Below are 17,330 nucleotides of genomic sequence, written 5' to 3'. Positions count from 1 at the left end.
CACAGGCCCAAAAAGGATCGAGTTAAATATTAAACCAGAGGCAGGGGTGGTTCAGCAATTGGAAAAACTGCGGTCTTAACAGAGTCAGCCGGTGGGTTGATATGTGGTTCCAACACTGTGTTGGAGCAAAGAACCGACATGCTGAAATCACAATTGGTTGTCTGGGGCTTTTCAGAATGGATGTTGTGCACTTGTCAGATACGGGCAATGATTTAGGTAACCAGCTCCTTGAAAAAGATGGTTGAAACTTCTTTGAGCATACTTTAAGTACAGGGCTGCAGCATAATTAGGATGGGGCAGAGGGCAAATGCAAACACTGTCCCCTGCTGTAAGTGGGAGCCTGAGCCAATGGTTGCTGTAGATGCTGCTGGTCATAATGGGCTCATGGTGCGAGGTATAGAGGACACCACTATGTGTGTGTGTGTGTGGGGAGGTTGTGGGTGGGTAGGAAAGTTTAGCAATGATGACAGCAGGTGGCCCAGTGGTGGAATGGCCCCTCTGGAAAGTCATATTATGGGCAAATGACTGATGTTGCTGGACCCAAAGAAGCCAGTTCATCTGGTCCCATGGCAACCACAGAAGATCTTACTCGTGGAGTTTTTCTAGGGACAGATGAGAGGTTGGAGGGGCCCAAGGAGGCTCCAGCTGGGCTCGGCTAAGCCAGCCAGGTACGCCCAGGCTCCAAGTCTTCTTATGTGAGGCAGGAGGGTAGTTGGCAAGAGGGAGGTCAGAAAGGACTGAGGAGGCCTTGGCTCGTTTCTTGGGGGTGAGTGGGCGGGGATTGAAAGACCTCTGGGAGGTCTGTTTAACTTCCCAAAACAAAAAAAAAAGGATATCTTTTTGTGTTCTAATGATATTTTTTCCAGTTTGGTAAACAAACTGATAGAGATAAAAAAAAACATTAAACAAACTGAAAAAGGCCACCCCTGAAACAAAAAAACAAACCAAAACAAAAATCTTGAGCCTGCCTATCCTTAGCCCACAACAATGTGCAAACAGGTTAGCATCCTCTCATGCAAATCCAGTGTAAATGATAGCATTAGCGATTACCCCTTCCCCCCAATACAAAGAGGTGCAGTGGATTAACTCATGTTCTGTTAACCCTGGAAATTGTACTCTTGTAGGCCATGGAGTGAAGTTTCTTGTGCTAATGTTAGTGTGGGGCTGATTGCGAGTTCTGGTGCTGGGGACCTGCATTTTGGATTTATGAGCCCAAAAAGTGATTTGTCCCCATAAATCTTCCCTCTCTGCTCCTGTCAGGCTACTTTCTCTTTCTCTCCCCCATTCCCATTGATTTGTGCTACAAATTGCCAAATCTGCTACAATTATGGAAATGCTTTCCTGTGACCTTCCTGCCCCTGGGATTGTAAACAGCACAAAAAGAAATCAGCCCTGTCGGAGTCCAGAGGGAGCCGGACCCTGTCAGTGGAGCCCCAGCCAGGCCTCCGCTCTGCTCCCTCTGATTCTGGAACAGAGTCTGACCCCTGCACTGTACACATAGGAGGGAATTTTCAAAGGACAATTATCACATACACTGCAATCTTCAGAAGCCCACTTATGTGCATAATGTCCACTTACGCCTGTGATACCTTTTGGAAATTCACCCCTATGGCGCAAATTTCCAAGGGAGTCGCATGTGTTAAAAGTGGCAATTTTCAAAAACCCAGTTTTACAAGTGCAAGCAGCCCCGCAAGGTCTTGAGCCCTGGGTCCTCTCACTGCCCTCCCCGCAGTCTTCCTTCCCTGGTCTCTCGCTTCCCTTTCCTGCCTCATTACTAATGCACATAAACCAAGCCGAAATCATGCTCTGTGTGCAGAAAACACTTTTAGGTGCGCAAAACACGACTGCTGCTTATGTTTTTTTGTGCACATCAATCAGGAGTCTAAGCGACATCTTGTTCCCCCTCAAGTTAAAATGCTTGCTCAGCCTATGCAAAAGGCTGAGCACAGCACATCTTAACTCGGGGTTTGCACGCTTTTGAACTCCTGATGCGTTGTCATACCATTTGCTTACTGCACTGGGAGTTAACCAGGTTCTCGGCGTGGGTTATAACTCGGGGTTTGCACGCTTTTGAACTCCTGATGCGTTGGCATACCATTTGCTTACTGCACTGGGAGTTAACCAGGTTCTCGGCGTGGGTTATAACTCGGGGTTTGCACGCTTTTGAACTCCTGATGCGTTGTCACACCATTTGCTTACTGCACTGGGAGTTAACCAGGTTCTCGGCGTGGGTTATAACTCGGGGTTTGCACGCTTTTGAACTCCTGATGTGTTGGCACACCATTTGCTTACTGCACTGGGAGTTAAGCAGGTTCTCGGCGTGGGTTATAAAACTGCGCTGAATTTCAGTGTGCTCCTTCTTACATCAGACACATTGTCCTATTTGAACCCACTGTAACTGCTCCATTTTCTCGCAGGGCGGATAAAGGGAAGGCAACTCTCGAAAGTGAGACTCAAATGTATTAAGTTAGCCCAGCGAAAGGTCTCACCTACAGCTGGTTTGTTAATCTTTAATTCTACATATTCAAGTGGCCCAAAATGACAAGCATAATACTTTGCTTTCTTACATAAATGTTAAATAATACAACACTGTAGAAATTTACTGACGATGTCTATGCAATAAAGACACTCTGTCTCCTCTTCCTTCACTTCCAAAGAGATTGTTTGATCTTTAGTGTTTGTTTAAACGCAGGTACAGTAAACATATTTAGAGTTTGTTTCCTGGGATGGTAGAAACAAGGGATCATTGTTCCCGGGAGTTATTAAATGGGAAAATGAGTCCTTTAGAAGTTACAATATTTGTGTCGTAATCATAACACCATTTGAAACTGTGCCAGCCTTAGCTATTTTTTTCATCTTACCTCCACTATCCTACTTCTACTGTATCCTCTCCTGACTCTTCCATTATTGGTGAGCCTCAGGACTTCTCTGTTCTGTCTATACTTCTTCCCTTTGTGGTCTCATCTTCTCCTATGGCTTTCAGGACCACTTTTACGCTGATGACTTCTCTACACCAGAATTTTCACCACAAATCCAATCCTAAATTTCAGCCTGTTTGTCTGACATCACTGCCTGGATATCCCGCTGACATCTTAAACTTAACATGGCCAAGATGAAACTTCTTGTTTCCCCCAAAATCTGTTTCTTCTCTTTATCTCTGGAGGGTGCTCTCGTTCTCTTGGGTTTCTCGGATCATAACCCTGTGGCCATCTTTGATGCCTCTCTCCCCTTCTCTATGCACTTTCAGTGTGTTAATTGCTAAAATCCATCCCTTCTTTCTGAGCATGCTACCAAAATGTTCATCAGCTTTCTTACCACCTCCCACTTATACTACCTCAACTTGCTCTTTGCTGGTCTCTTGCTGAACTGTTTATTCAAAATTCAGCTGCACGACTTATTCATCGTCAACAATGCAATGACCATGCAACTTGTCTTCTCATTGGCTCTCTGTCTGCTTCCCCATATAGTTCAAGCTACTCTTCCTTGCCTATAAATGTAATCATGCTGCAGCAGCTCCTCTTTACCTGTCTTCTCTCTTCCTACTTCCTTCATGGTGAACTTCGTTCATCTGGCAAGTCACTCTTATCTGTGCCCTCCTTTACCGCCAGCTCCAGACTCTGTGCTTTCCACTGTGCTGTGCCTGGGTTATAGGCTTCCTGAGTCCATGTATCATGCTGAGTCTGTGTATCATGCTCCCTCTCTGACCATATTCAAACCCAGTTTAACCACACTCACTTTTTCAAAACCGCATTTAACTCACAAGTACTTTTTTACAATAAATGCACTTTCCACAGACTCTTTTTTGTCATGTATGTTTGTCTTTATGGGATTGTAAACAGGGACAGTTTACAATCTGTGTGCCTCTGTACAGTGCTGTGTATGGCCTGTAGCACTTTAGAAATGATAAATAGCAGTAGTAATGCTCTTTTAAAGCAGTAATGATACTTCAGTGCAGCTGTTGAAAATGTGAAGAATCTATGGGATGAAAGGGGAAAAGACAACAGTACAAGTCCACAGTAAACACCTAGATAATCTGGGATTAGATGTTTCCCCCCTTGAAATAGCATTTAGTTACATGGAATATAAAGTAATACATCAGGCCAGTTGCCACATTTGTACAACTGAACATATATTCACATTTAGACTCCAAACAATTTGCTGACTTGGGATTTATTTCATCTTCTCCCCATCTCCCTCTCTGTAATTTGCCTCATTTGTGTGTTGGTAGCTGTCAGTTATGCTCTAAAAACTACAGTTATGCTGCCTTTTTCAGAGATATAGTGGGCAATAATCAAAAAGCCCATTTACATGAGTAAAACAGCTTTTTCTTTTTTGACTTTGCATGAAAGTTTGCAAAAATTCCACTTTAATGAGCTGCTGCGATGCACCGTCATGCAAAGCAGCTTCTTCTAATGCAGAAATTAGCCAACATCAGCCTGTGAAGATGCCCTTGCAGACTGGTTTTCACAAAAAAGATAACTACATCTCAACAAGATGTAGTTTTCTTGCCGCTGGGCCCAATAGCAAAGTTTCTCAAGAACTTGCATCCATAGCAACCTTTTGTGGAAACGGGCCACCAACTTTCAGGATGCTCCATGGAGTAGTCTGTTGGCATCCCAGGAAGAGACAGATTCTTTACAATGGTGCTTGTCAAGCTAAGGCATGCTATTAGTGCAAGCAGGCTCCATGCTGTGCAAAATGGCACCAAGATCACCAGGAAACCTGGCAAGAAGCTGGCCAGCATTTGGGTCCCGCAGCTCCTGATGAAGAGTAAAACCAAAGGCACTGTTTGTAATGCACTAGAATATGAAGATGCAAAGATTCCCTATACTGTCTCAAACAGCAGGCACTAATTCTTATTGGTATAACAATAAGAACATGCCATACTGGGTCAGACCAAGGGTCCATCAAGCCCAGCATCCTGTTTCCAACAGTGGCCAATCCAGGCCTTAAGAACCTGGCAAGTACACAAAAACGAAGTAATACACGCTAGTACCAGCTTGCTTACCTAGCATAAATATCTAAGTTGGGCAGACAGACCAAAAAAGGTGCATCAGTGCACCTATGAATTTTAGTCTTGTTTGCAGTGTAACAATCCCAGTGTTACTATGGTAAACAAAGTAATAATTAACTCATTGTGTTTTAAGATATAATTATAGTAATTATGCCTCTGAGTCACACCACCACCATATACACCACACCCAAAGCAGCAGATAGATGAAATATCCCATCTTCCCAAGGGAATTATTTTAGAAAAGGTTGTAGCATCTTAGTATATTGCAAATATAATGAGTGTTTCATTTGAATGACAGAACATGAAAACAATTACAGTGAAACAAGCAGAGCAATTCACTACTGGCTGTTATTTAAAACAATAATGCCATATAGAGTAATATAGTAGGTGACAGCAGAAAAAAGACCAATTGATCCATCCAGTGTGCCCAGTTTTTCCTGTCTACACTGCAAGATATATCCCAGTTGCCAGCCATACAGCATGACCATCTGTAAGATGTCACTCCTTATCCAAGACAAGTTTTATCATTTTCTTCATTGTACTCTACTCTCCCTAGGAGTTTAGCATGCAACCACATGGTCCCATGATAATCCAAACAGCCACCAACACCAGCACGGCTGAACGCTGAATATCTGGCTCCTAGGTCCCCCTTGGCCCTTCCAGATGGCATCCCATTACCATTAATCTGTCACACAGACCCACTCAACACAAGGAGCGCGGAGTCAAATCTGATAATTTTGCCCCTGAAACACATTATTTGAAGGCTTGATGTATTCAAATTCATGATGGATTCTGAAAGCCAAATACTATGAAATATTCAGTTCCTGCTTGAAACTACCTTCCCAGCCCAAGAAAAGAAGCCATCATGACCTGAAACATATCTGGAGCATCCAGGAGGAGCCACAGTAGACACTTCATGAATGGCCTCCACTCCTCCTGGAGCCATGCCCACAAAGACGTCTTCAGCTAAGCACATGTGCACCTTTGATTTGCCTCTCACAGCCCTCAGATGTGAATATATTCACTTTTGCCTGAGGGTTTTGTAAATCTAAACTGGAATGCTGCTACACCCAAGCAGCTCCCTTAATATCTCATGAGAACAATTGTGGGGGGTCCTATTTACCAAGCATTTTTCCTCTAGACACAGAAAGGGAGAAAACCTTTAGTAAATTTGGAAAGGGAGAAAACCTTTAGTAAATTTGGAACATTGATATGTTCCAAATTATTACGCTTCTGCAAAAGTAAATAAGCCAACTGAAACAAACGTCCCTCTTTAACACTATATAACACTGCAAACCAAAGGAACAACCTTCTATTATTAAAAGCTGTGTAAAATTTAATATGCAATAGCTCCTCTGTCTTTGACTTTTCCCAATGGGGAACAGGAAGCAAGTTCTGAAAGGTTCTGGGCTGGTGACCTTGTATGACCAGGCAGAAAAATCAACACTGGCTTCAGCTTTGAATACCAAATAGTTTTGTTCACCTGCCTGCCCAAATAGCAATTCACATCAGCCTCCTTTCCAGCTGTGAAACGGATGACTTGACCGTCAAACATTTTTCATATTGATAAAAAATTCTAGTGAACTGTCATGCAAAGATCCTATGGCAATAGTGGAATGAAATGCTGAAATGCATCTCATTGTTTAAGGCAGGAATATTATTGTCATTACAAGTGAAGCATGAATTAAATTAACAAAACCCTGACTGATAATCAGTGACAACAACTAAACTGGTAGTGTGCAGAGAAACCCAGAATGCAGTTCTGTCAGTAAGGAGGATTCCCCTTTGCAGAGTTCTGCTGTGCTGGAGGTTGCATCCCTTACTCCTGCAGTGAATTTGCTTCCTGTACAACATTTAAAAGGAACTTTTCACCAAACAAGGCTAGGGTGGATTGAATGGGATTTTTCAAACTTTTACTTTCTGGACAGTCTGCATGATTCCATTCTGCACTACTGGAAGGGAAGCTGCAGCAGGTGCCTGACTGCTGGGCATCCCGTTTGTTCCAGCTGGTAGATTTGTGGTTCTGCACTGGGATTTTGGGAGTTAGGTGGACTGATCCATTTCTAAGCCAAGGGAAAAGAAAGTTTGACATGTTTTGTATATATGGAGGACTAAGTTACAAGGTAAACTGCAGTTCAAGGAAGTTACATGCAGCACCTAAGAATAAGAAAACCCTATCGTACTCAAATGAGATTAAGACCTGGTCCTTCTAATTAACATTAGTGCCAAATCTTTTCCCCTGCGATTGTTATTCATCTAGAATACTAACATTAGTGACAAGCAAAGTACAATTAGACTTGGTAGGTTGCTAAAATTCAGGAGTCCTATATAGAAATTTATAGATTGACTTTTTACCATCATTCAGAACAAAGTTGCTGATATTCTAACCCACAGAATTTCCTGCAGATTAGTAGTCTCTTTGTGCAAAACTTTGCTACAGATGCAAATGAGCTGTCTATTTGTGTGAAATTTTGTTATAGAGAAGCCAGCAGGAAAAGCAAACTACACCTAAATGAGATATAGTTATCTTTCTTGTGAGCCCAACCTGTAAAGCTGGTTTTCTACAAATTTATAATGAGCTGCTCTGCATGATCTTGCATCGCAGCAGCTTATTACTTTTTAATGTAAATACAAATTTTGCATGGAGCAGACTATGCACAAACATTTACTACTGAGAAGCAGGAAATCTGTGAACATTTTCATGACTGGGGCTTCAAATGCAAAAACACAAGGGAATCCTAAAATTTCTGGGTTTCACATGTTTTTGTGCATGACACCCCATTTGTGGAAGTTTCTACAATTTGTACATCGGTGTCAAAGTCTGAAAACTAAAGGGACTGTAAGAGTTCAGACGTTGGTGAGGATGGGCAGATTAGATAGGCTCTATGGATTTTTTCTGCCGTCACGTTTATCTGTTTCTATGTATGTATTTGAAAGTCACATTTGCATACAGAAAATAATTTTTAGTAGTCTGCATACGTTAGCACATTCACATGGAATTCAGTGCGTCTATAGTTACAGCAGTATTTTATAAACTGTGCAGCATATATCTGCCCTGAACATACACATGTATATTTTAGTACACATACATATTTGTAATGCAGGTAAACACATACTTTCTCTACCCATTTTATATGCGCGCACATATAAGGGAGGGAGAGACGTCTTTATAGCTGACCCTACGCTATTGAACTCTTTACCAACATAAGAACATAAGAAATTGTCATACTGGATCAGACCAAGGGTCCATCAAGCCCAGCATCCTGTTTCCAATAGAGGCCAATCCAGGCTACAAGTACCTGGCAAGTACCCAAACACCAAGAAGATCCCATGCTACTGATGTAATTAATAGCAGTGTCTATTCCCTAAGTCAACTTGATTAATAGCAATTAAGGGACTTCTCCTCCAATAACTTATCCAAACCTATTTTAAACCCAGCTATACTAACTGCACTAACCATATCCTCTGGCAATGAATTCCAGAGGTTAACTATGAGCTGAGTGAAAAATAATTTTGATTTGTTTTAAATGTGCTACTTGCTAACTTCATGGAGTGCCCCCTGGTCCTTCTATTATCTGAGAGAGTTAATAACCAATTTACATTAACTTTTTTATGTCCTTTCACGATTTTGTATCCTCTGTATTATGTAACCCACTGAGATAAATCACTTAATTAAAATGTGCTCTATTATAATAGTCGACCCAGTGGAGTTATACAATTTAAAATGTAATATCCCTTAAAAGTAAATAAATCTAAACAGGTACAGACAGACAAAAGCCCTTTGTGTGAATTTCATAATTTCCAGGAATAATTATTTTCAGGTGTATGTATCATTAAAAATTGTGGAAAATCTTCCATCAGCTTGGGTTCTTTATTTTCTTAACCTAAAACAGTGTTTCCTAATCCTGGAGGGTATGCACGGTCTTACATAATCTGCATGATGTTTTAAGAAAACCTATTATAACTAGTGAAATGACATCACAATATGTAAGCCAGGATGAGAATCTACCTGAGGATGCTTTGTTCCAACAGTTTGGTCTGTTCTTGGTCTTCTTGATTGTGCTTCTGCATTTCTTCCTGCTCCTTTGCAGTGAGCGCACTCAGTCCATCCAACAGCCACTTTTCCCTGAGGGTCTTTTTCTAATTTTAAAACAAATGCATGAGATTTCCAATGAAGTCACAAAAGTTATGCTCCCTTTTAGTTTTTCTGTTTTGGCTGTGATTCTCATAATCACCGAATTGTGACGGTTCTCTGCACCAGACCCTGATGTTCCATACTGATCATATAATTAGATATCCAAAAGCTAACTGGCTAGGAAAGTTAGCCAGATAAACATATCCAACTATCTTAGGCCCCCGCAGTAACGGGGAGGGGGGCGAAATGGGGGGCGGGCCTGTGAAAGTCAGCAGTGATCGCACCTCCGTAGTGCCATCGCTGCTGGCTTTCGCACCCAATAGCGCCATCGTAAAAGGTGGTGCTATTGGGCGCACTATTGGCAGCGAAAAGGGTTCTTACCTTTTTGCAGCCAGCGATGTTTCCGCTGCGTCCGCCCTGACTCCTCCTCTTCCGGGGCCGACTCCGACCCGATCTAACTATCGCGAAAAGCTACGAAAATGACCCCCTTAGCTGGGATATTCAATGGAATATACCCAGGTAATTTTTAGACCTGCTCAATAGCAGGTCTAACTTATCCAGCTCACTTATCCATTATGCCACAGTCCCGCCCACCATGTGGCCAGAAAACTATTGAGCTGGATAAATAGTTATCTGGTTGAGTAGTGGCTGCTGAATGTGACTGGATATTCAGATGCTGTCCTTGAGCTGGATAGGTCCAAACTTATCCAGCTAAGTGGTGCTGAATATCAACCTCTCAGGGTCACCGTTTCATTCTGCACCAGTTTCTGAGCACCTCTTCCCCATGGCTAGGAGAAAACTATTTGACCTCCCGCATTGCTGAATATTGAGAATCTCTTGATTTGACAGTCAGCAACTCTCCCCAGAAACCAAATTTGTTATCGCAATGGCGAGTTTGATGTTTGGCATTTCACTGGTGTCCCATGTTGAGCAGGAGATGGTTAGAGAACTAATAATGAAGCTTCCTGTGTCTTGTAATGTGTGCTTGGGCAGGGTCCTTTAGGTTTCTATACTGCTGAGTGGGAGGGGTCCATAGTGGCAAGCCAGCAGGATGTATGTAACTGTAGAGATCTTGATCTTCAACAAAGCTTCTTCCTTTACCCAGAATCATACGTGTTACATTTGCAAGGAGTATAGACAGAACGGATCATGAATATGTTGGCTAACATTCAGGAGTCATTATTTTCCCGAACAAGGATAAAAAAAAATATTGTTGAATGAAACATTCAATATACAAATAATTTTTTTTTTTTTGGAGGGGGGAGGAAGAATTGAGGACGAAGATGGAACAAAAAGTGTTCAGAAGCACAAAAGGTTTTTTTTTTTTGTAATTAGTACTTGAATCGTCCCTTTCTGGAAGTCTGTATCTGACTGAGTGGGTGATGCTTTGGGAGTCACGTTAGTACCTTCAGCTGTGGTGGCATTACTTAACCTCCCTATCCCGGGGCTGAATAAATGTCAATAGAAGTTCTGTACGCAAGTATTCATTGTGTTCCGCAGTGTTATTGCTGTTAATTGGAAAATGGTGGGTGCACCAGCCCTTTCGGGGGTTCTCGAAAAAATTCACTCACACTGCCAGCTAGCGTCCTTAACAGAAGGTTATTGTTGTCTTAGCATGCTGAAATATAGGTTCTTAGGTTAGGTTTTAAACTAGCCAATAAGAGTTAAACAGAAGACTTGGGGACTCTTCAACTTCCAGCCTCAGCTAAACCATTTTATTCACTGCAAGATGTGAACAGTAGGTAATTGCTTCTACCTATTACACGACAAGCAGTTTTGGCTCCCCTGATTTATATTTCAAATTGGAAAATGTATTACATTAAATGATAAATGCTTTCCCAGCTTTTGCAACATTAAGATTTCAACAGCATGGTTATTTCTTAATTAGATGCACCCTTGTATTATGTTGCATAATGTAATGTCTCAACTAGGTGTTAGGGATTATACACAAAAAATGGCTGGCTCAGGTCAGCCATTTGCATAGGTTTTTTTTCAGTATTCTTTTATAGTCTGTTTCATTCATTTCAGTAGTTTTAGAGATGAATTTTAAAAGCCCACATGTGAATTAATTAGGTGATGTGCGAATAAGTTGGACTATTGCATGCCGAGCAGATTTTAAAAGACGCCGAGATTCGCATTTATCTCCCAGAGCCCGCACATCTCGGAAGTTTTTAAAAAGGGGCAGAGTATCGTCTGGGCGAGGCATGGGCATTTTAGGGCATGAACCTGAGATATGCACATAAATACTTAGCAACCTGGCTCACACAAGGTCTCCTACCATGTAACTTTACTTCAGCTATGGATGCCGTGTAAGTTAAAATGTAAGGAAAACTAGGCAGATCTGTAGGGTTTTTTAAAATTTTTTATTTATGCATTTAACAAAAACATACAAGAATACCTCTTGACAAGAAAAAACCAAGGAATTTCCACAATATTGTTTCAATAATATCCATCAATCTCAAAAAATTTCTCTATATCAATTCCTTAACTATAGCCCTCTATATAGAGCGGATACAATCCTCAACCTAAGGAATTTTATATCAAAGTAATTATTGTAGTCATTATAAACAACAGCATATTTAATATATTGGAACTAACCAAAAGCTTACGGCTGTGTAGTGTCAGAGTTAATACTAACTGGTGTTTTCCCCACCAGAAATTGGGTCAATTGTGGAGGGTCATAAAAAATATAAGAATTTTCCTGATATTTTACCATACACTTGCATGAGAACTTAAGTAAAAATAGACCCCCTAACTGTTGAACTTGAGTTCTCATCATCAGAAATTGTTTCCTTTTTTTCTGTATACTTCTGGAAACATCCGGGAATACTCTCACATTTTGACTTAGAAACTTCATTTCTGTGGCGGAAAAACAATCTCAGAAGCCAATCTGTCTGGCTCAAGAGTTAAAGTTACAATCAATGTAGCTGGGACCGCAAGTTTAGAATCTGATGTTTCAAGTAGTGTAGAGATATCAATACTTGTATCCTTAATAGGAACCAGTATCTCTGGCCCTTCTCCCTGTATTGACACAGGAACCTTTTTTTTGTTGAGGTACATAATAGGCTTTAGATACTGGCGGTATCGTATTCTCAGGAATTTTTAACACTTCTAAGAGATATCTTTTAAACATTTCTCTTGGTGGTATCAATGGTATACGAGGAAAATTTATAAGCCTTAAGTTTCTTTCCTCACCGCATTTTCTAAATTTTCAATCCTTATTGTTAAGAGTTTTCCTTCATCTGTGCTTGTTGAATTTGTTGAAATGAACTCGTCTGTGTCCTCAAAGACATTATTTGCTGTTCCACTTCTTGAGAAGCATTGGTTAAGGTAGATATCTTTTCCTCCATTACGTTACATTTTACATTTAAGGGAGAAATTTGCTGAGCAATTTCAGATCTTAATTCTGCTATTGCTTCCCAGATAGTTTCCAACATAAAAACCGAAGGCTTCTGCAATGAGACTTGTATTTCAGAAGTAGAATATTCTTACTTCTGACACTATCTCCCAGTCTGGCTTCGTAGATCTTTTCCTCTCGATATGGCCCTATGCTGTAATCCAAGCTTGCAGCTGCAGCCTCTGCTCCTCTGGCCCCCACAGGAATTAAACCCACAGTTAGTGTTCCTGTGGGTAAAACCTCCAGCTTCTGAGTGGGCCTCGCAGTTGCTGGATTTACAGGAGGTGTTCCTTCAGCTGGTCTGGAAGGGAGGGGAGCTCCTCTTCTCCTCCTTCTCCCTGCAGCAGCAGCTGCTGCACCAGCAATGGACTGCTGCGAAACACATGCGCATCCATCGGTCCAGTCAACGGTGGCCTCAGAGAGGCCGCAGGGTTAGACAGTGATCTTGGCTTCCGTTTTCTTCCCATCAAAGGAATTGTTTAGAGGTAATACAATTTTAAAGAAACTTGGCTGACGGACTGCTAGTGTTGCTGACTACATGTCGGCCATCTTGGATCCACCTCCCAGATCTGTAGGGTTTTAACGGTCAGGGCTAACTGGGTGGAGTGAAGGCTATCAAATTTGGGAGGGGGGGGGGCTGGAGGACCTCTCTCAACTGGGCGAACTGGGGATGAACTGGTAAAATGGGAATGACGTTGGCACGTGGCTCTTTTAATATCACCCGATTTACGTGATAGAAGCAGGATTTGCGTGTACATGCGTGCGCCCACTTAAAATTTGTCACACATGTGCATGCTGTCATGCTATTCTATAACATGTGCGCATGTACACGTGTCTGTTATAAAATGGCTGTATACCTGCCCGTGGGCCAACATATATATTGAAATGTGTGCATGCGTGCTGGTTTGAAAGTTACCCTCCCTATGCGCAAATTCCATTTTATGCACACAAGTTCTACTTACACACATAGGAGGTCATTTTCATAGAAATTATGCACATAAAAGCAGCATACTGTATATCGTAGCAATTTTCCCAAGCCCATTTACAAGCATAAAACGTTTTGACAATTCAGTCTTATGGAGTAAACTTTGAAAGGAGTTGAGTGCGTAAAAGTAGCAATTTTCATGTGTGTATTTACACACATAAATTATTTTGAAAATGATCTCCAGTGAGCATAGAGCAGACTTAAGCCCTCATTTTCAAGGCTGATTTATATAAGTCTGCTTTGAAAATTCAGGCTGAGAAAATTATGGCAGATGTACTGAAAATTAAAAGTATAAATGAGTTCCCCACCCCAACTCCATCCCCCAGAAAGCCTCTTTGGTGCACATAAAAATAATGAGATTTGCGCATACGTTTTACACACACAAACCCCTCTGACAATTTTCAAAAGCCCATTTATGCACATAAAACTGGGTTTGACACATTTAAATCCTTTTAAAAATCAGGCCCAAAGAGGGAGAACCAAAATGGCATCTTGAAGGGAAGATGCGCTAGCACTAGCTCCGGTTGTTCCTCGTCCTACATTCTAAATTTACCTGTGATTATGCCTCATACCAAGAGAAAGGGCTGACTGAAGGACGCTACCTCGACTCCCCCTCAGCCGGCAATGATTCAGATGAGGATTGAGGGCTTCCGTTCCGCAGCGGGACAAGCTCCGGCAACGGATGCTGCTGGCGCAGGGGATGAGCAAACTCCTGTGCCTTGGGAGGAAACATCTTTGAGTCCCGGAGCCCCAGTGACTCCCTCGCCACCATCGCATGATGCAGCTGAGAGACCGGGCAGCCAGGCAGAGCGGAGGATGCCTGAAAGTCAAAGAAAGGACCGTCTTCGAGGAGGGCCTTCCAGCCGAAGTTGCGTCTAGCAACGGCAGCGGTAAAACCTGGACATCTACACCGGAGCCGGTTTTAACAACTGGAAGTTTGGAGGCAGGTCATTTGGGATTTCCCACAAAGAAACCTACCTCAGCAGGGAGAGAACTCCTGGAGGAGCCCCAGAGTAAAGATGAAAATCCTCAAACCCCAACGGGAACATTTTCATTTAAACCTTCGTTGGTAAAACCTGCAGTGGTTTCAATGGATTCCCTATGGAAGGCTTTATCCACTTTAGAAAGTTCAATTGTTTCATTGACATCAGCTTTAAAAGAATCTCAAAGTCAATTTGCTTTGTTAAAACCAGACGGCCGGATTTTAAAAGGTTTACGCTCATAAGGTATGCGCGTAACCCTTTAAAAACCCCCCTGCACGCGCCGAACCTATTTTGCATAGGCTCGGTGGCGCGTGCAAGCCCCGGGACGCGCATAAGTCCCGGGGCTTGCAAAAAGGGGTGGTCGTGGGCGTAGTTTCGGATTGGGGCATGTTCGGGGGCGTGTGGGTGGTCCGGGGGCATGGCCGAGTGCCCCGACACAGCGGCCTGTGTCGGGGCCTGCCACACCGGCGCACGTAAGTTACTACTGCCCGGAGGCAGTAGTAACTTTTCAGATAAAGGTAGGGGGGGTCTAGATAGGGCCGGGGGGGGGGGGGGGGGGTTAGGTAGGGGAAGGTGCGGGGGGGGGGGTGGTGGTGGAGGGAACGGGCAGCGCGCGCAGGGCTCGGCGCACACAAGTTGCACAAATGTGCACCCCCTTGCGCATGCCGACCCTGGATTTTATAAGATACACGCATGCATAGAATTATAAAATCTACCCCAGAGGTTTTGGCACACACATCTAAAATTGAAGAATTTGAACTTAAAATATCTCAAATTCAGAATAGTCAGACTGCATGAATACAAGGGGAAACTGTAATTTCAAAAAGGGTAGAGAACTTGGAAAATTCATCTAAGTATTTAAATCTTAGAGTTTTAAATTATCCAAAATGCCAACTCATTTCTCCTCGAGAGCAGCTTAAAATGTACTTGCAAGAGACATTGCATTTTTCATCAGATATGATTCCACCCATATCTAAGGTTTATTTCCTACAAAACAATGTTAAGCAAGGAGAAATTACTGGACATCCACTAACATCACCAGTTATACCAGCAAATACAGACCCTGTACCACTTCTAAATGTATCTGAACTAATAGAAACATCTTCTGAAAATCATATTGAATACAGAGGAACTTTACTGGTTAAATCTGTCTTCTTCACGGATCGGAACAATGTCCTTAAGATATTTCTTCGTAACCGAGATTCCCTGTATATGGGTCAGAAGGTCTGGATTTACCCTGACATTTCAAGAACAACCCAGTTAAAACAAAACAAAAAATTGAATCTATGCCCTAGGGCTCGAGAGATGGGTGCTCTAATGCAAGTGTGTAATGAAAATTGAAAATAATAGATATGTCTTTTTTGAACCCTCTCAATTGGGTTATTTTTTGGATACCCATCAACAACCTGGTGAAGCTTTACCAAGTAATACTGGTGAATGAATAATCCCACACTTCCCTCTTTAATTATTAAAAATGGTATATGATTAATATTGTTCTATTTTTGGAATTTGGTTCTCCCAAATTGCATTGTAATTCAAGTAGTGGTATACAAAATTGTATTATGTTTTTGAAATGTTTAATTTTTCCTAAGATGATTTAAACCACTCTTGTGTTTTCTGTGAATGTTTGATGTCTGAAAAATTTGAAAATCTAATAAAGAATAAATTGAAAAAAAAAAAACCAGGCCCAAAGTATCACATTTTATGCGCATAAAACATTTTCACGCATAAACTTCTGAAATGAGGGTAAACAAATGCATATCTTTACTAGGTATGCACAAATTATAAAAAAAGGTTCTTATGGTGTGAAGAAACCTAGTTTTCATAGGAAGTTTTGCAACACTCTTGAAAGGCCACGCAAAAGAATGCTATGCAGAAACAGAGAAATCCAGTGTGAAGGTGATGCAAAGTACTAGAAAAGGACCCAGAAATGTTTAAAAAGCACATCGGGTTTTCATTTCAGAGAGATAGCTAGGATAGAATCCAAAAGTGGACTCCTTCAGTAAATAATCCTAAACTAAATAAAATTACAAGTAAAAGTCTGTATCTTCTCAGCTTGTACATATGATCCCTGCAATAACCTGCCACACACATTATTTATTGTTTTTTTTAATTATGATGTTATTTGCCATCCAGCAGAGCATACCTTACCTGGCAACTGAGATTTTACAGTGTAATATCCTTTCTTACTTAAACAATAATTTTAAAATCTTTCATAATGGTTAAGCATCCAGAAAAAAAGGAGAACTACTGTGCCATAGTTTTTCTACAATTAAGATATATTTCTGGAACCCAATAATAGATTAGCAGGAGAACTGAGCTAGATAAACCGCTACTCCTGTGTGGGTTCTGGAAAGTATTAGTAACTTTCACCTTTACCAAAAGTCAGACCTAACATGCAGTTCCAGTCCCCCAACGTGGCTCCCAGTCGTGCTAGGTTCAATAGAATGAGGCAAGCAAGGGAAAGCAAGGTCAATGACTTCAGTCTATGCTGAGGTCAGAAGACAACTAAGAATGGGGAAAACCAGGAAACTCTACTGTAGGCTCTTTAAAACTATTGCTACTATTTATCCTTTCTAAAGCACAGATACGCATAAGAGATCGTCTCTGCTCCATAGGGTCTCCTAAAGGGTTTCTAGGCTCACTAACAGGCCGATTCAGTAAAGTCCACGGGAGAGAGGACGAACGCCCGCTCTCCCGGTGCGCGCACCGGCCACTTGCCGGTGCGCGCGATACAGTATGCAAATTAGGTGGTGAGGTAGAAACAGGCAAAAGGAGGCGCTAGGGACACTAGCGCGTCCCTAGCGCCTCCTTTT

General features: G+C 41.9%; 1 protein-coding gene across 1 annotated transcript in view; it reads right to left on the bottom strand.

Annotated features, from left to right (window-relative positions):
* Positions 1-17,330, bottom strand: part of PALMD (palmdelphin) — a 55,293-nt gene that overhangs the window by 27,418 nt on the left and 10,545 nt on the right. Inside the window, exon 3 of the mRNA XM_029618118.1 lies at positions 9,024-9,154. Coding sequence (XP_029473978.1) covers positions 9,024-9,154 — 131 coding nt within the window. The remainder of the gene's footprint in view (positions 1-9,023; positions 9,155-17,330) is intronic.

The sequence above is a fragment of the Rhinatrema bivittatum genome, chromosome 10 (assembly GCF_901001135.1).
Source record: "Rhinatrema bivittatum chromosome 10, aRhiBiv1.1, whole genome shotgun sequence".
NCBI lineage: Eukaryota > Metazoa > Chordata > Amphibia > Gymnophiona > Rhinatrematidae > Rhinatrema > Rhinatrema bivittatum.
The sequence above is the reverse complement of the archived record's forward strand: the minus strand, read 5'-3'. Positions and strand labels throughout refer to the sequence as shown.